General features: G+C 41.5%; 1 protein-coding gene across 1 annotated transcript in view; it reads left to right on the forward strand.

The window, feature by feature from the left end:
- The first annotated feature begins 282 nt into the window (after window positions 1-282).
- Window positions 283-23103, forward strand: part of LOC121516328 (ecto-NOX disulfide-thiol exchanger 2-like) — a 115783-nt gene continuing 92962 nt past the window's right edge. Inside the window, exon 1 of the mRNA XM_041797553.1 lies at window positions 283-409. Within this exon, the coding sequence (XP_041653487.1) occupies window positions 388-409 (22 nt within the window). The 5' untranslated portion in view covers window positions 283-387. The remainder of the gene's footprint in view (window positions 410-23103) is intronic.

Below are 23103 nucleotides of genomic sequence, written 5' to 3' on the forward strand. Positions count from 1 at the left end.
CCGTCCTACTTTCCAGCCCTGGTGGTGCTATGCTAAAAATCAGAATTGATGAATCAGCATTAGTGTCTGAATCATGCCTGACTCCGCTGATGGCTCACCTGTGTGCTTGAGAGTTCATCCTCAGCGCCAAGATTTACCATCCGTTAGCACAACCAAAATACTTAATCTGCGCACAGCGTGCACTGCTTCTGACGTGTAGCACGTGCACGTCACTGCGAGGGCGGGCTCTCCTGCTGTAGCGGTGTCCCGTTTCTCCCGGTTGCTCTCATTCCAGTCCAGTCTGCTGAGGGGAGCAGGCTGACAGTGACGAGCTCTGCTCCTCCACTCTAGGATTTATCTCCTACAGTAGTGGACCCTACAGGAACCGCAGCTCTCCTTCTGTGGACGATGTTTCTCCTGCAGTACACAGGTACGTGCGCCAAGTTTTTCCTGTCACGCGCTCTTCAACCTTTTTGGTCCACACCGCTCACCGGCTGTGTCATGTTTTGTGTTGCTGCAGGCTTCGCTACATCTCTCATGTTCCGGACATTGTCCTGCTGTATTTTCTGACCATGCTTGGATCGTTAACTGTCGGGTGTGTTCCAGCTGTGTTTACATATGACATGAGCTGTGCTGCCTCTCTGCACTGGGAGGCTGGTCTGTACGCCCCTCTCTGTGTTTGCTGTATTATAGTGAGCTGTATGAAGCAATATTGTTATGTACGCATTTACATAACTAGCTCTGATATCTGCAATGGAGATGCATGGTTTTCACAGGCTGCTGATGTGGTTTCTCTGGTGCTAAATGCACAGAAGTGCACACTGATGAGTGTGAGTAGCCTACTGTGCAGGTGCATGCTGTTTATGGCAGTGATGGGAACACTTACTACAAGTTTAAGTCATGTCTGTGTGGTCAAGTCTAAGTGTAATGGCTTTTGGGTTTATAGATTATAATTAAAATTACAAATAGATAAAAAACAACAATGCTCAGTGTAACAGGACAAATTCCTAGTATTAAAAAAGGGAGAAAACCGGGCACTCCAAACACAAATAAGGAAGAAAATAATCAAATGCCTTTATCTTTTAAGCTAATATCTGTCATTACTGATATCATGCTAATAATATTGCACAGCCACATATATTTAATTCGGCCTGTGTTGAATTTGGTTCCCATCATTTTGTTGCTGTTATAAGTTATTTTAAGTTGTGACATGTGGCAGAGGGATGGGCTGAGTAGCAGTAGGCCAGGTTGCAGCAGCAATAGCAGTGGTCGTCGATGTTGACTCTGGTTGTGCACGTTGGCAGATGTGGTTCATGCTGTGTGGTGCTTCATTGTTGAGCTTTTATCAGCTGTCATTGTTTCTGCATCATCCCTACATACACTGCTTTCTGTCGGTCTGTTTCACACAGGACATGTATGTCACACACAGACACATAGGCTGGTAAATTACATGACAGAACCTACAGTATATCTGAAGAGGACACTGGGAAGTAGCTCAGTGCTTCTGCAAGACATTCAGGGTGTGAGGTAGCACTGCAATGTGGCCACTCTCTGTTTCCTGTTTCTCTTTTAGTGGTAAACTGCGTCATCACTGTTACAATCTCTGTCACAGAATGGATTTTTGTAACGCTGTAGTCACAGGTTTAAATCAGGGCTGAGCGATTTGGGAAAATAATCTAATTGCAGTTTTTTACCCCAATATTCTGATTTGATTTGTGATTATTTCTTAAGTTTCTCATCATGTGTGTTTTCCAACAAACACAAGCAATAAATCATTCTTTGTCACAATTAACATGATATTAGATTAAACAAGGGCTAAACAGTTTAAAAAAAAAACAACGTATCGTGATGATTTTGACTTGTATTACAAATCAGATATGAATTCTTGTATTGCAAGGACTGATCATTTTTTTGTCACTTTCATATTCAATAAGAAAAATAAAAAAAAAAAAGAAAAAAGTAGGATTTTTTGTAGACTGTTCTAAAAATATGGCACCTGAATGATTGCATGATATGTAATGCACAACATCTCTGCTGTAAAAAAATAAAGTGGTATTTTGACACAAATTTAATGCTAAAGAAATAGTGCACCCCCTGCGATTTGAAAATTCCTGTGTGCCATGTTGTGATTTAATCTAATTTGTGATTTCCCAGCCCTAGTTTAAATGCATGTTTTGTGTTGTTGTGCACACACGAGGCATGACTGATGCCAGCGTTAGCATAGCAGAGGAACATGTGACAGACAACAGCTCAGTCTGAGTCTTCATTGATGCTTCTCTCCAGCACTGCAGAGCAGCAGTAACAAGCTGAACATCACCAACTTTTGCTATTGTCATTAACATGGAGCAAAATAAACAGGTAAAACATGTTTATTCCTCTCCAAGTTTGAAGTCAGTAATAACAGCAACATACAGCGAGTGAGCTTGATTTGCAAAGCATCTCTGTCGCCCTGTCTGGGGCTTTTACACAAGCTGTGAGCTGCAATCAATAAGGTGATTTGTCTTATAATGGACTTAAACAATTGTGTTTTAACCCCTAAATCACTAATTTTAAGTCCATAATGATTGAAAGAGACACAATGAGAACTAAAGATATTCTGTGATCTATGATCAGACATGAGTTCATTAAGCCAACACAGGCTTAATACTGTGATGTAAAACCATCACTGTGAAGGGCAACACAGCCCAGCACTATAGTGAACCTTGAGCTGACTTTGCCTGTTGCAACTGCAGGTGATGTCCTTGCCATCATGTTATCCATGGAGTTTTGGCACTTGTGCACAAGCTATGGAGAGTTACACCTACTATGGAGGAGTGGCATTAAACTTATTTGATAAAAGATTTTGCAGGAGTCCCAAACCCCAACTCTGAGTCAAGTCTCAGGTGTGATTTCTGTGTGACTGTAGCCTCAAACTAGAGTCCACATCCCTGGTTTAAGTCTCTAGCCTGAGTTTTGTCCTTGCTGCAGCTGTTATATTTCTGTGTCATTTATACCCAGGTTTCCAAAATGCATAAACAGCAGGATTTTAAATGGGACACTTTCTCTGGGCATACAGGATGTAATTAAGCTGAGCTGATGTCTAAACTCCTGCATTAACCTGCTTACTTTGCTTTATTCTAACACTCTCCACACCAGCTTCCTCTGTTTAACGTCACTGTACATGTACCTTTTTCTGTCTCTGTGTTCACAGCCTATAAACCACTGCTCCTCTAAAGCTCATAAAAGCAACGACTTGTCAAAGATTAGTCTCACGTTATTAATTAGCTGTTTGTCATTGCAATGAAAAGCTGCCATTTTTCAGCTCAATAATGAGATTTAAAAATAAATAGTGCGTAATTGGTCACCCAGCTCCCTTATTTAGTCGAATAAAACAAGCAGTAAAGACAGAAAAGCTTCCAAGGCTCTTGAGACAAAAACAGTCTGATAGATGACATTGGGCTTCATGTCTTTTCCTACTGTAGGGTAATACAGAATGGATCAGCTCCCCTCTCTCCTGATTCAGTCTCCTCCAGAGACACAAACATGCTTTGAATCAAAATGAGTAACTGTGGGGTCAAGTGCCCATGACCACTGGGAGAGATAAAAAGCTCCCTCAAGCCTGGAGACAGGCATTGAGCTCCACACTGCTCTCTGATCAATCTGCAGAGCATGCTCAGATTGGCTTTAATGGTCCGAGGGAGGAGGCTCTTTGCTCAGATCTGTTAGAGAGGAAAGGTTTAAAGGTAGTGCATCCATGTTGGAGGAGGAGCGTCAATATTTCAGCTCTTTAGCACTGAAGAGCAAGTGAATTCAGAATCCAGAGCAGACAGTATCTGACAGCTTTAAAACTAGAGCTTGATTGCTTACTGCAGTGGTTCTCAACCTTGGGGTCCGAGACACTGAGAAGGGGTCTCCAGATGCCCTGAAAACCTTTTTAAATTACATTGTAGCCACTTCACACCAATTTTGTCAAAATTTTCAACCATTTCCAGCATTTTTTCCCACCAATTTAACACATTTTTTGCCATTTGACACCTGTTTTTGTCAGTTTCAAACTCGTTCCACCACGTAAGCTTAATGTTGCCTCTGCTGACCCTTTACTGCCACTATTAACCACTTTATACACCCAATTTTTTCTCATTTTAACCACATTTCATCATTTGATATGCCTAATTTTGGTAGTTAAACCAATTTCGGCCCATATCTGCCCCCATTCTTTCTCGGTTAACCCTTTTTTGCCAATTTCTTTCAATTTTCCATCCCATTTCACCAAATTTCCACTCATTTCTGCTAATTAAAGCCATTTCAGCCACATTTTAACTCCTTTTCACCACTATTTATGCCCATTTTTTTGCCACTTCTAACCCATTTCTGCTAAATTTAAAATTCAACTTCACCACCTTTTACAACATTTTTTGCCATGATTAACCCATTTCAGCCATTTTTTACCATTAATTTTTTTGGACAAAGAATCCAGAATCCAGTCAATAAATGGTCTGTTGTGACTCAACTTGCGGATGAACACAAGTTGGAGTCAGTGAGAGGAGGTGCAAAGGCAATAAAAGTCTCCTGTCACCTCAAAAACCGCTGTATCTGCGCAGCGTGAGCCCATTTAATCCTCTGAGCTGCAGTAGATGTGCAGATATGAAGAGCGAAGTTGCTGGCATCTTAAAAAGTGATTTTAATCATCCATGGCTCCAGGATGGACTTTTTGCTGGGTCAAAACAAAAATAATCTTTGCTCAGGTCATGAACCCAGCGGTTGCCTTGGTAGCTTCTTCTTCTTTCTCCTCCTTTGTGGGGTTGTAAACTAGCTACTTACATACCGCCATCTGCTGTTTCAGACTGAGTAAATACGTGAGTGCGCCCTGGCAGGGTTTGATGTTGCTAGTGTGAAAGCAAGCCATGGGTGGAAGGGGGAGAGAGAGGAATCACGCCGCGGCACGGTTCTAAACAACTGGGCCTAATGTGAAAGCGCCCTCAGGCACAGTGGGGTTCTCTGGTCTCTGGCACCTTTATTTTTGAGGTTACAGGCTGGAAAGGTTGAGAACCACTGGCTTAGTGAATAGACCATGTGTCTAGGAGGGTTTCTTGCAGCTGTCACTAAAAATGGTGGCAAAGACAAAAGGAAAAAGCAGTTCAAGTTTGAGTCACTGGCACACTCTGTGAAAGCTGTTACCATGCTCACTGAAAATCCATCATCACTAGAATGTGCAACGAGCTCTGTGGTTTTATCTGAAGAGAAGGAGTAGCTGGTGTATGTTTCATCCATGTTTGGGACAAACTCTCTCTGCCTTTCAATGACTCAGGCTCACTTTTAATTATTCTGCTCTGCTGCTGCCCCCTGACTGCTGAAAACTGAGCTGACAGACACCTGGAAGCTCTGTAGCTCCCTGATGAGGCACGTTTAGCGTCTACATTGAAATACGAATTCCACATTTATGGCTTTAGCAATGTTGGGTTTGGCATGTTAGGTAGGTACGTTAGTCAGGCTATTCCTGGCTTTACTAGCACTGTTAAAATGGCAATCATGACAGAGACAAGAGCTTGAAAAAGCCCTGTTCAATGAGAATTTGGTCTCTTAAAGCAGTGGTTCTCAACGTTAGGGAGACACTGGGAGGGGGTGGCCAGATGCCTTTAAGGAACGAAGAATATTTTTTGCACAATGTGAGCCCGTTAATGCTTCTTTTTACCCTTTTTCTGCCACTTTACACCAAATTTGCCACATTTTAACCTGTTTTCATCCCTTTTCTTATCAGATTTTGCCCCTTTTGATAAATTTTTGCTACATGACATGCTTTTCTGTGCATTTTTCCACTTTCAAGACACTTATGTCACTTTTAAACCCTTTCCACCACTTTCCCACCTAAAGTCTCTGTTGACCATTGTCACTCTTAACCCCTTTACACCACATTTTATGCAAATTTTTGCCAATTTAACAACATTTCACTATTTGTCATGCCAGTTTCTGCCGGTTTAAACCAATTTTTCCCACTTTTAAATCCCATTTTACCACCCTTTCTGCTCATTTCTGCCACTTTTAAGCCAATATTGACACTTTTAACCTTTTTTTTAACCATTTTTTATGCCACTCAAACCTGTTTTTGCCAATTTTTCTGTATTTCTTTATTTTTTGATTACCACTCTTATCAATAAACAAAGCCTTCTTAAAAAAATAAATCCCTTTTGTTTAAACCAGAATTTAAATGGGTTAAAATGGCTAAGATAGTTTGATAATGGCAAACAGTGGTAGAAAATGTGGTGAAATTGGATTTCAAGAGTAGCATAAATGGGTTAGAAGCAGCAAAAAAAATAAGGAAAAAGTGGCAACAATGGGTTTAGGTGGCAAAAAATGGCATAGATAGTGGCAAAATGGGATTAAAAAGTGGCTGAAATGGCTTTAAATTGGCAACAATGGGTGGAAAAATTTGTGAAATGGGATGAAAAATTGATATAATCAGGCAAAATAGGTTAACTGAGACAGAAAAATAGGCAGAAATGGGCAGAAATGTGTAAAACAAGAAAACAGTGAGCATATCAGCTGGTGAAATGTGGTTAAAATGGGCATAAAATGTGATAAGAAAAAAAGTGGTTAATAGAGGCACTAATCAGTCAACAAAGTCAAAGTTAGAAGGTAAGGTAAGAATTGTTTAGAAGTGTGTTAAAATTAGTAAAATGGTGGGAAAAAGTGACAAAAACAGGTTAAAATTTGGAAAATTAGTGAAGAATGGCAACAGTGTAATTTAAAAAATATTCTTAGCATAGTTAAGGGCATCTTGAGACCCCATCTCAGTGTCTCGCGACCCCAACGTTGGGAACCGCAGTACTAAGGGCACAAATAATAGAAAAATCCTACAATTTTAGCTTTGGTAACAGTGACTTCATGACTGGGCCCCAGAAAGCTCTCTCCATTATTCCCCCTTATTAACGGCCTTGTCTGCACATGACTATTTGTGTGCATGGCTGTTCAACCACCTTCAGGTACAGTGGGGGTCCCCGGTCTCTGGCACCTTCATTTTGGGGTCACAGGCTGAGAAGTGTGAGAATCCCTAATATAAAGCAACACTGATATGTCAAGAATATAGACGTGTCTTTCATGTAATTGAAGTCTGAAACATTCTGTCTTTTGAAAGAGCTATTCATCAAACATGTCAGCTGTGAAAGTGACGTTTGATATCTCCTTTCATCATGGCTCTTGACTGCCTTTGGACGGGATGCTGCTGCATACGCTTTCAATCTTGGTGCGTTTTGTGTGTACATAACAGGAAAGAGCAAAGTGATTCACTCTGACAAACATACCCACAACTCCCCATCAAGAAACTGCAGCCATTCATTACAAACACTTGGCAAGTCTCCTGGTAGAAAGACAGAGTGGAGATGCTTCCTTCACAAGATGCTTGGCTGCTTTTGTCAACTTACTCTCTTCATGTGGTGCTCGCTCTGTCTCACCATCTGTCAGACTGGTGCTGAAGACTGTTGGTGCAATAATGTGATGGTTTCAGTGCCTCACCACTCATTCTAAGTCTGTGTGGCAGCCTCAAGTAAGGTTATGATTGTTTATTTCTGTGTTTAAAGCTCAGTTAAGGTGTTTGTGCCCTGGAGAAACTCAATTAGACTTGGTCTAATTGTTCAGCTTTTGAATAAGAACAGCAGCATTCAGTCTGAAATGTGTTTCTTTTATTTAAAGGTGTATGAAGGATCCCTGTGTGGATCATCAACGTTGGCAGCAGCAGCAGCAGTTTAACCAGTCATCTGGGATCGGGTAGCTAAGAGAGCCTGGCAGTCTGAGGGTGACTAACTCTGAGCTTCAACCATATCACTGACAGAGCTCTTCATTTCTAATCACTTTCATGATACACAACCGCACAGGGAACTTTGAAACTGGAGCTAAGGACTCAGCAGCAGCACATTCAGGAGCTTCATGAAGGATGAAGTGAGCCGTCATCTTTATTCTGCTTTAGCGGTGAGTGAGGTGGGATTGAGGCCGCAGTGCTACTGCTACTGAGGCCGCCCTGCTGACAATCCCTCTGAGCACATGAGACTACAGAGGAAGTTTGATGAAGCTGCATTAAGCAATCCTGTCTCTGAACTCTTCAGCTCCTTTGACCTCATGGCTTGGTTTTGCTTTAGTATGCATTACCAGCTGTGAAGCTGTCTATAGAGAGGTTTGCGCCTTTTCAAATCATATCCAATCAGTTTAATCGACCACAGGTGGATTCCAGTCAGGGTGTAGAAACATCTCAGCAAAGATAGTGAAAAATGGGAAGAAGCTGAGCTGAAGTGATGATGAGGTACTGAGTGTAGATTAACCCTTAGAGCTCACAGCTTTTTTTTTTTTTTTTTCACCATCATGTCTCGTCTGGACTTTATGTCTTAAAATCTTGTAAAACATCAACCCTGTGGTGCACAGTCAAGCTCCTAGTATCTTTTTTATCAGTACAACCTGGGCTTTAAGAATATATCTACTCCAGTAATTTTACTTGAATTTTCAAAAAGTTAGAGGACTCCAAAAACAAAAGAAAAAAAAAACAAATCAGAATTTGAAACTCAAAGATTTTTATTGATAACTCACAGTAAACAACAGTGACTGAGCATTTTCTTTGCACAGACTTGTTCTTCATCTCTTGGGGACGAAACAGTGAAAAAATAAATATTCTATGACTGAATATTTTCAAAATATCTACACATATTCAAAAACATCCATTTTTTGCAGTTAGATTCATTTGGGCCATTCCTTTAGGCAGTAGAGATGCAACATTTTGCTATTGGAGGACAGCCCCTCCCACAATGCATTGCATGTAAACGTTGCCCTCAACAAATATGATGATACCCACTGAAGAAAGCCAGAGTAAGTGATCAAAAATTGATTAAGAATTGACAAAAAGATGCTTATCATCGGGTCTAAAGCAGTGGATTTAATCTTTAAAGACCCTGAAAAGTCACTGAAGTTCTGTGCTTGCTAGAATGGCGTCCTTAAGGGTTACGGAGACATCCAGGTTAGCAAACAAACTGCAATGGCCAGCTTTCAGAGGAAAAACAGTGTCTATGACTTGTGGTTCAAAATAGAGCCCGACAGATTGATCATCGGGCCGATTATAGCGTCTCACAGATTAATCAGCACAGGCCAATATGTAGCCGATATATTAACCCTTAGAGCTCATGTGGCACGGATCTGTGCTGCAGGCTGTCCCTTTATAAATCACTTGGTAACGTTTGAACTGTAAGTCGTGGGCACTAACATTTTCTAGTGAGCTGACTCACTGAACGTGGCTGACTTTCCGGAGTCTCTGAGGACAGTGTTGTCCTATAAAACAATACGTGACACAGTTTATAAAAATGCTGATAACTATTGAACTGTAAGTCATAGAAGCTGACCATTTTGACGTTTGTTTGCTACCATCAATGTCTCCGTAGGAACTTTGGTGACTTTTTGGGGTCTTTGGAGATTAAATCCACTGATTATGCGTCTTTTTAATCCATTTTTAATCCATTTTCGATCATGTAATTTGACTTTCTTCAGTGGGCAGCCGTATTTGTTTGACATGCAAAGCATTGTGGGAGTTGTAGTCGACCAGTTGCATCTCTGCTACTTAGAGGAGTAGAGACGCAGGAGTAGAGAATAAACAATGATGAATGCAACTGTTAATTCATATGTCCACCATTATCTAATGTAGACTATTATACAGCGTTTTAACATCGTCTAAGTTGCAGCTTTGTAAAATAAGATAATATAAATATAAGAATTTGCGTTCATGTACAGTATATATCCCATGTATATCGATGTTCTTATTTCATATATCGGCCGATATATCGGTTATTGGCCAATAAATCGGATATCGGCCGATATATCTATATCGGCTTTTTTTTTTTAGTCGGGCTCTAGTTCAAAAGTTATTAACATTTTTCTAAACTGTGTCACTTCTTGTATACGACAACGCTGTCCTCAGGGACCCCAGGAGGTCCTCCAAGTTCCAGGCTCGCTAGAAAATGTTCTGTAAGAGCTACAAATGCATGAAGAACATATTTAGAAAGGCACAACACAGAGCTTTCACAGGAAAAAAACAAGTTAGTGTCTACGAGGGATGAAAAAGTGATAAAAACTGGTTAAAATTTTGCAAATTAGTAAGGAGTGGCAACAGTGTATTTATATTCTTCATATAGTTTAGGGCATCTTGAGACCCCATCTCAGTGTCTTGCGACCCAAACGGGGGTCCCGACCCCAAGGTTGAGAACCACTGCTCTAAGGGTTAATGAGTAAAGCTGTAGCATCAGGCTGCAACATTCAAACAGTGAAAGAGTGAATGGGGTCTGAATCCTTCCTGAATGACTGTAAGTGTGGATTAAAACAAGTTTTTTTTTAATTTATGGTCTCTATCTTCTGGCTACAGCACTGGAGTGACCCTAACACCCTCCCCCCTGGTCTTCCCATTCCATGAGGGTGTCTTCAGCAACCTCTCCACTTTCTCTCTCTTGTTCTTTCCCCTCCTTCTCACTTTGAACTTGTTCCTTATTCTCTTGCCTCTCTTGTCTTTCTTGATCCTCCATCGCCCTCTTCTGTCTCCAGTGATAGAGGGTCTTACACCCCCCCTTGCCTGGTCCTCTTGGGACATAATGGTGGCTCCAGAAGTTGAAGATCTCACGTCCCCTTCTGTCTGGTCTTGCTGATGGAAGCTGCATCACCGGAGGGTCTCTCTCTACCTTTATTGGACTTCCCCCATAGAGTGGAAGAATCCCGATCTCCAGGAGACGCTTTTCTAACAGTTTGTTCATATTGCTTTCCCATGTTGAAGATCAGGAGGGTCTTGAACCCCCTCCTACCTGGTCCATCCAGAGAAGGACATTGTCTCAACCCCCCCCATTTGGAGTCGACACCAACCATTACAGGATGGATGTTGTCATCAAATGGAGGTCTCACATCCCTTGGTTTGGTCCCTTTTTTGATAGTGGGAGCTTCAGTGTCTATGGGAGATAAAGGTCCCCTTTATTGGACTTCTCCAATAGTGTGGAAGAGTCCTGATCTCCAAGAGACGGAGCGTGGACAGGTGGTCTAGAATCTATTTGACTGTCAGTCCTTACATTGTCATACCATCAGCCTGGACAGGCAGACTGACAGACTGTCAGACCTTTACAACTGAAACATTAAAGAGCAACATCCTGGCCTCCCTGCTGGACTTGTGCTGATGTTTGTGTTTTAGTAATGAGGGACACCACAGCTTTCACTTTAGTGTGCACACGTACGCAGAGCTGGATCTGCTTGTCTGTCCTGAGGAGAGGATGACTCTCTGAAACATTCATAGCATCTTTGTACCTGCTCTGCTCTGTGGAGAAAGAATGGACCAGAGTTTCTTCTACTCATGCCAAGAGAAGCAGCAAGAAGTATCAGAGCGGGCAGCGTGATGGATCACCAGTGGGATGTAGGACACTACTGCTGCACGTCTCTGGAGTTACCTGTGTCCACTGCTGCTGCTGCTGCTGTATTACAATAAATTTTCTGCTGTAGCACTGGATGATAAATGGAGCCACTGAATCTAACTTTGATTCAGGAGCTGCATTGTGGATGGATTTTCTTGTTTTAATATCATAAGAATCGGCTGTTACATTCTCAGTGGATGTATTTGTGAGGAACCTGAATTTATAGCAGGAAACTTCAGGACATTTATTCCACCTCTGCTGCTGTCCTATGGATAAACGAGTGAGCAGGAGTCTGGCATCTGTGTTGAAATCTGTTCTCCCAAACATTGATATGTTGAACATTTCCCCGTAGAGAAAATGGAGAAAGCTGAGACCGTGGTTCAGTGGGTTTGACCAGAGAACGGGGGCGTCCGCAGAGATTGCCTGTCTGGAAGGCAGCCATCGCTCCACTGTAATAGAGACTGAGAGCCAAGATTTATGTGGCTCTTACTTTAGGAAGAAGGAAAAGCTTCAGGGGGGTAGAAGAAGCATGAAAACAAACTGGTATCAGAATGGATGGAGAGATTGTACCCATGAATGCATTATTAATGGAGCTGTAGAGGTGCTCTGCATGCTCTGTCTTATGGGGGCTTTTTGGCTCCAAGTGAAAGTGAGAGAAAGTGCTGTCATGGCTTAGTGGGTAGAACATGTCTGTAAGACTAATAAGTTCATAGTCTGGTTCATGCTGAAATTATAGACAACTGGCAGAGATTGGGTCAACTAAACATATTTTTCAGGTGAATTTAGTTTGGGCTGATTCTCAGTGATCCCTGCTGTGCAGATCCTTTCATACCACAGCAGAAAAAGCCGATCTCAGACATCAGAGGGACGGCTCTGAGAGGTTCAATGTCTAAGCTCAAAGGAAGCCCTGTACTTGTATGTTTACAGCATAAAGCCTGCTAAAGTCAGACCCCCACTGCTGCTTAAATGCAAGCCTTTTTCTGCACTAGGGCTGGAGATCATTGATTTTTATGGATCTTGATTCTTTTATTGAGACTTCTTAACGAACCAAGCACTCAGTATCAATACCACGATCAATTCTTTTCTATTATTTTTCCAAAAGACAAGAAGAAGGACGAAAAAGAAGGAAGATGCCTGACCAGGGACAGTTCCTGAACAGAATCAAGCATTTCTGGCCTTCAGGAAACACAGCTGATGTGACAGAAACTCCTTTCACATACCTTTTAACTAAGGAAAAGGTATTTTTATTTGCAGCAATAAACAATACCCCCTCTCCTCGTACACACACATAAAAATGCATTTAAATAGGGGTATAATGAGAGCTTGTGCCACCAGATCTCACTAGATTTAAATGTCAGAAGATTTCTCATTGAGGTGAAAACTGTCTTACGAGATCAATACTGCACACAAACACCTAGAGCAGCAGCTGTCATGACAGAAAACAACACCAAACTGGAAATGACAAAGATTGAGAAGATGCCTCTGACTCTTTAAAATTGTTGCCGTGACAACCTGTGAAGAAACTGACGCTCTCACCCCCTCTGTACACTACGAGGGCCATGCATGGTTCACCATAACAGTGTGAAATGATTAAATGCTGCCACCAAAAACCTGTGCAGAGTCACTGTGAGGAGAAAATGGTGTTTCATTTCATCTGTGTTTGTGTGCAGACTCGCTCATATTTTTGCTGTTTGTGACTTTGTAACTTTGATTTAATCTCTGCTTTGTCCTGTCTCAGTCTCATCTCACTGTCTGTCAGTCATGCATCGATCAGCTGGCTAATGGTGTTCCCAGTAGTAGAACTGAACCTCTCTAAGGGGGGGATGAGGCTTGAACAAGGAGGGAGCTTAGCCTCTTTGTCCAGCGCCAGAGATCAGGGTCATCTGCAGTCAGAGTTCAATACAGGCTTCTGTAGACCTGGATTTCATGTTGTACTCTCTCCTTAATGATGGTTTGGTGGTCTGTCTCCTGCTCCTCTTCAGAGTCTGTCTTTGGCTGTAATAGAGTGACTGCAGTGACTTCAACCAGAGGGTTCTCTTCTTCCACTATCACACTCTGCTTTCTGGACTGTATCACTGTCCTCTTTGAGGTCAGGGAGTGGGACCGCTTCTGCTTGTGTAATTTTGGCTGCTATAACTGCCTCCAGGTGGAGTCTCTGTCACATCTAGTTTTGAACCTCCATCACAGTCATCACATCAAGGAACTTCTGGACTCTGTCCTCCTGGTAAGGTTTAATGCCAGTGACAGATGAAGAGTCTCCTTCCTGAACTGTGCAGTAGGTCTCCAGTTTGTCACTACAGATAGGATGTGAAACAGGTGGGGCTTTTCTCTCTAGATACCGTAAAATACCAAATAATAGCTGGGGTGTTTATTTGTCACTGAGCAGACCAGGCGTTTTTTTGGGACCAGGCAGCTATTTGGAACTATTTGTCAAAATGTACTGCCACACCCGGCGGTTAATTGGAACCCGGTGATTATTTGGTATTTTACGGTACACACAGTGTAGAAGTGTACAGGACCTCCATGACATTAATGAACTCCTCTGCTCTGATGATCCTATCCAGTTTTACCATGGGCTTTCTAAGGTGTAGACCCTGCTGCATGGAGAGCCTGATACCAGAGAGCAGCTTCCATGTTGCATTGTCTACAGTCACCACAGTCACCTTGTGTGCAATGCCAAACTCTTCCAACACCTCTCCAGTGTCTACCAGCAGGACTTCTCCTCTCTGTATCTAGTACCCTGAAATACCAAGGTCAGAAAGAGTGGAGAGGAGGATTTGGTTGTTGACGGTGTTGGTTCGAGCTAATTACAGCTATTCTGTTACCAAAGTGCAGTTTCATAACAGACTGATATGGATCACGTCGGTCGCTTTTGTGCAGTCATGTTTTTGTTTCTTCATACAGATAAACATATAAGTGGAATGAACTAAAACCTGCAGATATATTGATCTTGTTTAGTGAAGTCTAGAGATGAAATCATTAGACTTCACCTTTAAGCCTGCAAGTTTCACTGTTTAGATAATTGGTCTGTCAGTGGGGTTGTGTTACAGCATCTCAGAAATAACTGAGCAGTGTAAATGTGCCCACGTTCTCTCTCCTCCTTGTCCTTTAACATTTTCTGCACTTTCTGCCAGTGAGTGTTCTCAATCAGAGCACAGCCGTACATCTTCTAGTTTTAACGCTCTCTGACCTGTAGGCTACCTCTGCGTTAGTGCCAACAAACTAAACTTTTATCTTCATCCTCCCGCAGCTCATTCATCGTCCTGCTCTGCAGTCCATCAGCCGGGTTATAGAGATGATGTGTCATAGATGCTGAATGCGGTTCCTTGTGGAGGCTGTGGCCTAAAGGGGGGATACTGACAACAGCTGACTTAACACCATGGCACTGAACACAGCCATTACAGACAGGGAGGTTATTGGATTCACAAATCAGCCGTGGCTCGGGGAGTCGAGTGGCACCGGGCTTTATGGGTAATATTTCAGAGATCGGTGGGCACGTTGTCAGAGTGGGGCTTGGTTGTAACGTGAAACTGGTGCAGGAGGGAGAGTCAGAGGAGATTCTGAGCTCTGCTTTGGCCTCAGAGAAACACAACAAGAGAAAAAAGATATAATCCCGTAACCTGCATTTCCCAAACAAGGTCTTATCAAATATTATAGCTCCAGGGTGAAATGGACTGAAACAGGAGCTTCGCTTTCTCTTTTCTTTCAGTGAAATTGTCTCCTTCAGTTTCGTGACCTTGCCATCTTATAAACACTTTCTTTCAGCATATCTCGTTCTATTACACTGCTTTATGTGGAGAGTGGGCCTGCGCACCATTTATTCTTTGCCTGCCCTTTTTTCTCTCCTGTGGACCAATAAAATTTCCCCTGAATCACAGGGAGGCCGATGATAAACTGTGTGTGAATTTTGAGGCTGGGTGGGAGGAAAATCTTCTTCCTTTCTTCCTCTTCCCTGAGCTGAAACATCTGGCAGGTTCTCAGTCATGCTTTCTGTGCCAACAGGGAGATAGATCAATGTGAGGATTAATTATTGTGTCCGAGGCGATGGCATCACCAAGAACCGGCATTTTTCAGGCCTGAACTTTAGCTTGTTAGTGTGGTCTCTGGACCGAAGCTGTGCTGAGAGAAAATTGGTCCAGACTCCAGGGGTGACCACTGAGGCTCAACGTAGCTCAGCTCAACACCTCCAAGAGGCAAACCAGGAGCCCCAGAGCATTTTCTGGGCTTAGTGGCACCTCCTGGTCTACAGGCATTTACTGTTCTCAGAGGTATCTGAAGTAGAGCCCGTCTGATATGGGATTTCTGGGGCCAATGCCGATACCGATATTGGGGGCTAAAAAAAGCCGATATCCGATATATTGGACGATAATCAATATATCAGTCGATATATGACATAAGAACATTGATATACACAGGATATATACTGTACATGAACACAAATGTGGACATGTGAATAAACAGTTGCATTTATCTTTATTTCCCAAAGATGCAACTTAGACGATGTTAAAACGCCGTATACAAGTTTTATATTGTGGCTGTGGACCATATTAGACAGGAAAATGATAAATGGAGAGCCATATTTGCATTGTTGTGGCAGATATGAACATAGAATATGTTTACAATGTGTTTCTTAATAACCCTGAGGAAGGCCACAAGCTTAAATGTGCCTGTTTTATAAAGTTGTTCTCTAAAGATCTACTATTGGTGAAACTTTCTGTCTCCACACTGGTAGAATATGTCACAGGAAAGATAAACACCTATGAATGCTTTCCTGGTTTGTCCTTTTCAAAGTAAAAGCCCGGTTTAACATTTCTATAGAGAAACTCTGTTCACTTGTACAGAATACTTTTATTTTGAATAGTTCCCGACAAACTTCCACTGTACACTGAATCAAGTGGCTTTTAGGGGGGTTTATTGAGGTAAAACTTACGAAGAAGGACAGGGCTTTGAGAGCAGGGAGATGCGGCTGACACGCAGAAAACTCGCGCCCTGTGTGAAAGCCACACCGGCAGGAACCGGAGCTGACACAAGCGGCACACGCAAGCAGCAAAACACGCTCCCAGTCTGCAACGGGCAGCCAAGTGAGTCCGACTGCAGCAGGGACTGCTACGGACTGGGCTGCCTGTGAGTGCTTAGGGACGGGGAGGGGCCCACGGCCGCACCCGCTGCTCACTGAGAAGAGCAACAACGATACGTGTTTTCACGTCAGAGTCTCCAAAACCCTCCAATAACACCAGAAAAAGTCACTAGATTTGTCGTTAGTCGCTTTTTTGAAAAAGAGTCGCTAGAGGGGTCTGAAAACTCACTAAACATAGCAACAGAGTCGCTAAGTTGGCAACACTGAGTGGGGGCTGCTGAACTCACTTGTGTTTAAGTGGGAGAGGACGGGCATTCGGGCTGGGTTTAGCAGGGACACACACAGAGCCTTTCCTTTCCTTAATGCATGTGATCATGCTCGTGCATGTGTGGAGAGAAACCCACACATGCACGAACATGCAAGCTCTGCACATAAAGACCCTGATAAGGAAGCAAAACCAGGAACCTTCTTGCTGTGAGACAACAGTGCTAACCCTTGTTTTGCTGTGCAGCCTGCAGGTAGCACAATAGTGATTAAATCATAACAGCTGTCATGAAGGTGGGAAGAAGGTGATGATCAAAATACTTGTGCTCAGCTCAACACCTCACTTGTTTTTACATGACTGATTGCAAAATAATATGTTTTAAAAATAATGGTACTTACATAGTATGCAATGGTTGCACTATAACAAACTTAAAGACCTTTCTGCAGGCATTTTTATAAACCTTTCAAGTACTTCTAACAACAAAAAATGCAAAGAAAAAATCCTTTTAATAAAAAAGATAGTAAATTGTCTTTCACAGGTTTAATATTAAGTCAACACAATGTAGAGGACTGTCTCCCTGAAGCTTTATCTGATTTACCTGCTATAATTTTAGATGGAGGCGTATGAAATAAGCTTCTCTTTATGTGTACATCTGCTCTATTAAGTGACATAACAGATATCCTTTTTTTATGAAACATGAGCTCCTAAATGACATCTTTTGTTCCTTTATGCCTCACTAGTGCACACAAGCCAACATTTGGAGCTGCGTGTGCAAAATAACAATCTTTATTCACACATGAGAGTGCTAATGGACCCTGTGGCACAAAATCTCGGCTATCATTGTGGGAAGTCCCTTGTTTTTGTCACTGAAAAGTGGGAGGGAGTGTGTTGTGGTAAAGAGTGTTTTTAATGTGCTGGAAGGAAATAGTCAATGAGGCAGGACAAATCTCTGTGATGACTGGGGAACAAGTTAGGAAAAAATCAATCTCAGAAGCTGCCGTGTTATAACCTTGCAAAGCAGATGGATACGCCCGTTTCTGTGCTCCCGTCTGAGCCATTTGGGCCCAATTAGAAAGTGACAGGAACAATCAGCATTGAGGGGCAGTACTTTTGGGTGCAGTGGAGTCGTGACGTAAACAAGCAGCAACAAGAGCCGGTGCAATTATGGTGGAAGAGATTAGCGCGGATGCTGCTAAAGCGTCAGTTTTATCAGAACTTGATGACATTTCTGTGTTAACAGAAGAACAAAAAACAGCAGGGAGTTGTTTTCTTTTCAAAAGTCATGTACTGACTAGAGCTAGGAAATTAATCGCAAATGAGATTAAATCGCAATATGGTCTGCTGCAATTTTCAAATCGCAGAAGGTGCAATATTTCTTTAACATGAAATTTGTATCAAAATACCAGATTGAAACTTGTTGCAGTAGAAAAATTATACATTACATATCATGCAATCATTCTAGTGGCTTATTTTTAGAGCAGCTTAAAAAAACATCCTATTTTCTTAATTTTGTTTGTTTTTCCCATTAAAAATTAGAATTATAATAAAATTATCATTCCCTTTAATACAGTGGTTCATATAGGGGTGTGTTTCGGGGGGATGAGGGGGGCAAGATCCTCCAGTTTATGCTAGTTTAATTTTGAGGAGAAGACCCCGATAAAACAGATAGCTAAAAAAATGGCATTAATGCTAGGATGAAAATAATTAACCCACAGTGATTACCTTAAAAAAGGATGGATGGAAATCAAAAACATTATTTTTATTATTGCAACAAGGAATGTGATCATTAAAAGCATGATCATTTTTGTGCCTTTTTAATGACTCAATTACAACTAAGAACAGTGTCTCTTAATATGCATCTAACTCAGGTTAAATTGCAAAGACTTTGTATTAATTATGAATGTAATAATATTTCTTATAGTTATAATGAGATAATTTTGCATAAATATTGTTAATGTTGGGGTGATGGTGGTCTGGGTGGGGTGTCGCAGTGTTGAGGGGCCTAATATCAGAGTCTGCTTTTGGCCAGGGTTGGCCCTGGCTCCCAGTGACTGCTATTTGCAGCATCAGTTAGAAAATCCAGCATAGATTCAGTCTTTTCAGACTCCTGATCTGCAGGCTGAGACTAACTGTCTTCACGTCTACCCACTCAAGTTCAATCACAGCGTTCCTCTTTTAAATCTGTCCTCTTTATGCTCATCTCCTGTGCCAACAACCATCAAAATAAAGCAGATTGAAGACTCTGGTGTCTTGTGTAGAAGCTAAACCATCTGTTTGAAATATTAAGATGTGAAGTGTAAGAACTGGCTGTAAATCACCAGAGCTACCTGTTTGTTTGCGTTTCAGCTGCTGCTGCTTCCTGGTTGAAAAGTGTGTTTCCTGTCGTCTATGTCAGTCTGTAATAGATCCAAACTACCCACAGCAAACCAGCCTAAAAACACTTCACCTTGGAGTCCTGGCTCTGAGAGAGAATCTGCTTCATCAGCGTTTGTTGACAAAATGACAGGCTGGATCAGGTTAGTTCACAGTCATGTCACGTCCTGTCAAATATTTAGCAGTGGGACAAAACTGCAGGGGGAACAATAATACGTCCACTCTGCATTCATGTCATTTGTTGAGTCAGCCTCATAGTTTGTCCTGACAGCAGCGCTGGGATTGAACTGCACCAACAAAAATGGATGACAACAAGGCATCCTTGCTTTTTAGTGAGCTAAGGTTTAAATGTTTCCTCGGTTTATCGTTCTCCTCTTTCCGACCTTGCACAGGAGCACCGTGACTCAAAAGTCGCACAAAAGCTTTGGTTGCTTAGATAACCATCTGCTGACCTCTCTCAATTCAGAGAAACATTCCCAGCTGTTCCCAAATTCCGTGCTTTCTCTCAGGAGAGCAGCCAGAGCAATCTGACAAACCAGACAAAAGTACTCCAATAAAACCAGACAGTATTTTGGTAGAGTCTTGTCTATAAATCCCATGGAATTGGAACAGGAAATGACTTTTCCTGACAGTAAACGCCCCGGTCATGGAGGCAATCAGGTCAAAAACAATTAGCCAGTCCATAGCTCACACTTATCCAGCTATAGAGGAGGCAACCAAGCCCAGCAGTGGCTATTCACCTGATGAAACCAATCCAGAGTCCCACTCTCATGCAGCTATTTAGAGATTGAAAGGAGCAGGATTTCTAATTTTGTGACAAGGTTAACAGTGCATTTATTTTTATGTCATGTGTACAGATACTCAATAATAATCTATACATCAAACCTCTGTTTTACTCGCATCAGGGGAGCGAGAAGAGAGAGACCAGAGGTACAATTGTGTATCAGGTCGATAGTGTGTGGTGCCAAAGATGGAGCAGTGTTACAGACGGGAACTGAGTAAGCTGTAAGGGCATAAAATGAGGTCTGTGTGCAAATATATTTAATAATACCCAGCTGTGTCAAACTGCCTGCATCCTGCACAGATTCTGAAAAGTCACATTAAATATCCAGGAACAGACAGTGTGTTTTAATTCAAGGCAATACTGATGTGTTCACAACTTTAACTGACCATCATTTATCATTTTAAAATTCATTCATCCGGGATCGAAAAACTGGTGGATGATCCCTTTTGTCTTTTTATTCCTCGCGTGAATGTTTCCCATCGCCCCTGGGAGCATTTGCCAATGTATCAATAAGCTACTCCACTTTTTTTTATGAAAATGTGATGCATTTCTCCAAAAACAGACATATTGATCTGTCATTCTCTAGTTATTTTAGTATGGAACAAACTTTTATTCAGCCCCCTGCCAATATGCAAAAGACATTTCATAAAAAATTATGTCCAAAGCATTATTATGATCATCTTTTTTCAGCATTAAAAGTATGCTGGGTTGACAAGATGTGATAATTCTCACCCTTTGAATAATGCATGACTGAAATGAGATAGCAGGAACATCATTTCAACGGCAGTAATTCAGTGCTTTCAATCAGCTCAACAATCAATTTCAATCTTCTTCTCAATCGATAGAGCACTTGTCTAACAGGAGAGACACTGTACACCCTGTACAGTAGAAATGGGTGGTAGTACTGTATTACCATATACTAGGGCAGGGGTTTTCAAAGTGTGGAAGAGTGAGCCTCCCCTAAGAAGAAATGATTGGGAAAAAAAAAATAACCAACAACATTTCAAACATTTATGTCTAATCTTTAAACATTTTAAAATTAATATATTTAGGATATTTTGGTTTGCAAATGTCCTTAAACATCTGCCTTTCCCTCTTTTTCAGTTATAATGCCATTAAATACCCTTTTTCGTATTTTTTTGGCCATTTTACAACTTTTCTACATTTTTTTCCACTTTTATCCCATTTTATCCCGCTTCTGACAAAAGCGGAAGAGATTCTGATCTGAATTGCTTTTCTTTTTTTTTTTCCAAAGGTAGTTTTCAGGTCTGCGGCTGCCTGTGTCCTTTACATTGCCTGCATGTCTTCAGTGTGATATTTCCTTATAAAATGGAAATATGAAGCTGCTAGAGCTATTTTTAAACAACCATAAAGATTCTGCTGATGAAAGTGGGATTCATGTTTTGTAATGTCGCAACAATATTCCTCATTTAATCCTCTGTCCTGATCTGTCTCAGTTTACCTGTGAAGTGTGAAAACAGTGCTGCAACTATAAATTTCATTCAATGCCCCTTGGTAAATGTTCTCAGTGATTTATTGTTTTAAGAAGCATTTTTGCAAAAGGAGTATGGTGAGTGCTCTGCTTGCTTCCACTTGCACACCGATAGGTCCTTTGTCGACCTGTCTAATGCATTTTGCAAACACCTAATGCTAATACCTTGTACCCAAAGATTTGGGCAGGTTTAATGGTAATATTAGAAGTATACCACCCAGTCCTACTGTGCAAAATTACCCTCTTCTCCTTTTAGAGAGTAGCTTCTTAATTCGTCCGAAATAGAGATTGAACTAAGATACTGGTAATTCCCATTAAATGGCCGACTTGTTTGCAACTTCAACAGTGAAATTCACTCTCTTTGGAGCTGCAGACTGGATATACCAGCCATCATCTGTATCTTTAGATGGACCAGTGATTCATGCACATTTACTGCATCTTTGCAGCATTGATTAAAGGGGACATATTATACAAAATCACTTTTTCAGGCTTTTCTAATGAAAATATGTACCCCTGGCCTATCCACCATCCCCTCAAGTACCAGAAAAATCCATTCTCTTGCCCCCTCTCTTTCTCCCCCTTTCAGAAAATATGTGCTGAAACAAGCCGTTCTCAGATTTTCCCCTCATGATGTCGTGTGGGGAGTTAGCCCCGCCCCCAGGTTTGGTTGGCCCTGCCTGCTTGGAAGAAAGTTCTGCCCTCCTCTACTAATCCTCCTCTAAAGCTCAGGAAAGCCACATCCATTCAGCCACATCCATTTCCTGTGAGGGGCGGAGTCAGACGGCTCACTCACATTTAAAGCCACAGACACAGAAACAGCTTGTTCTGAGCAGGACTGAAACAGAGGGGCTTTTAGACATGCAAAAATCCAATACTGGAGTGTTTTTTTTAGCAGCAAACGTCACAGGCATGTTTTAGGGACCTCTGAGACCAATATAAACTTGTCTTTAAAGGGTATAATATGTGACTTTTAAAAAATACTGAAGATCCCAGTGTAAGCCCACATACATGACTCCTCACCTTTAAACAAAAAGTAACTTAAGTGCAGTAAAAGTATTTAACTTTGACAGAGAATACTTTTATATCAGCACATCAAACAGCTGTAATAGTTTAGGACTAATAAACAGGAGGATGTCAGCTGTTTGCTTAAAGACTTTTCGCATTAACTACCTCTTTCTTTCCTTTTGTTGCCCATTTCTGCCACTTATTTTTGCCACTTTTTCACCCTTTTTGCCACTTTAATCCCATTTTTGCCCTATCACACAATTTTTTCACCACTTTTCACCCATTTCAGCTACCCTCTGCCATGAAATACTACTTGTTTCCTATTTTTTGCCCATTTTTGTCACTTTTCAATCATGTTTTTGTTTGTTTTTGGACCATTTTTTTGCCCTTTTTCCCACTTTCTGCCCAATAAGCTACCTTGTACCATTAAATACCACTTTTCCTATATTTTTGACACATTTTTGGAACTACTTTTTGCCACTTTTTCACCCTTTTTGCCCTTTTTCACCATTCTTTGCCACTTTTCACCCTTTTAAACTGCCTTTTGCCATTAAATACCACTTGTTTCTTATTTTTTCCCATTTTGCAACTTCTGCTGCCACTTCTATTACATTTTTGCTACTTTTCACCATTCCTGCCACTTTTCAGCCATTTAAAGTACCATTCGCATTAACTGCCTCTTTTTTCCTTTTGTTGCCCATTTTTGCCATGAGTTGGAGTGGACATTGAAAAACGAAT

This window comes from Cheilinus undulatus, linkage group 10 (assembly GCF_018320785.1).
Source record: "Cheilinus undulatus linkage group 10, ASM1832078v1, whole genome shotgun sequence".
NCBI classification, from domain to species: Eukaryota; Metazoa; Chordata; class Actinopteri; order Labriformes; family Labridae; genus Cheilinus; species Cheilinus undulatus.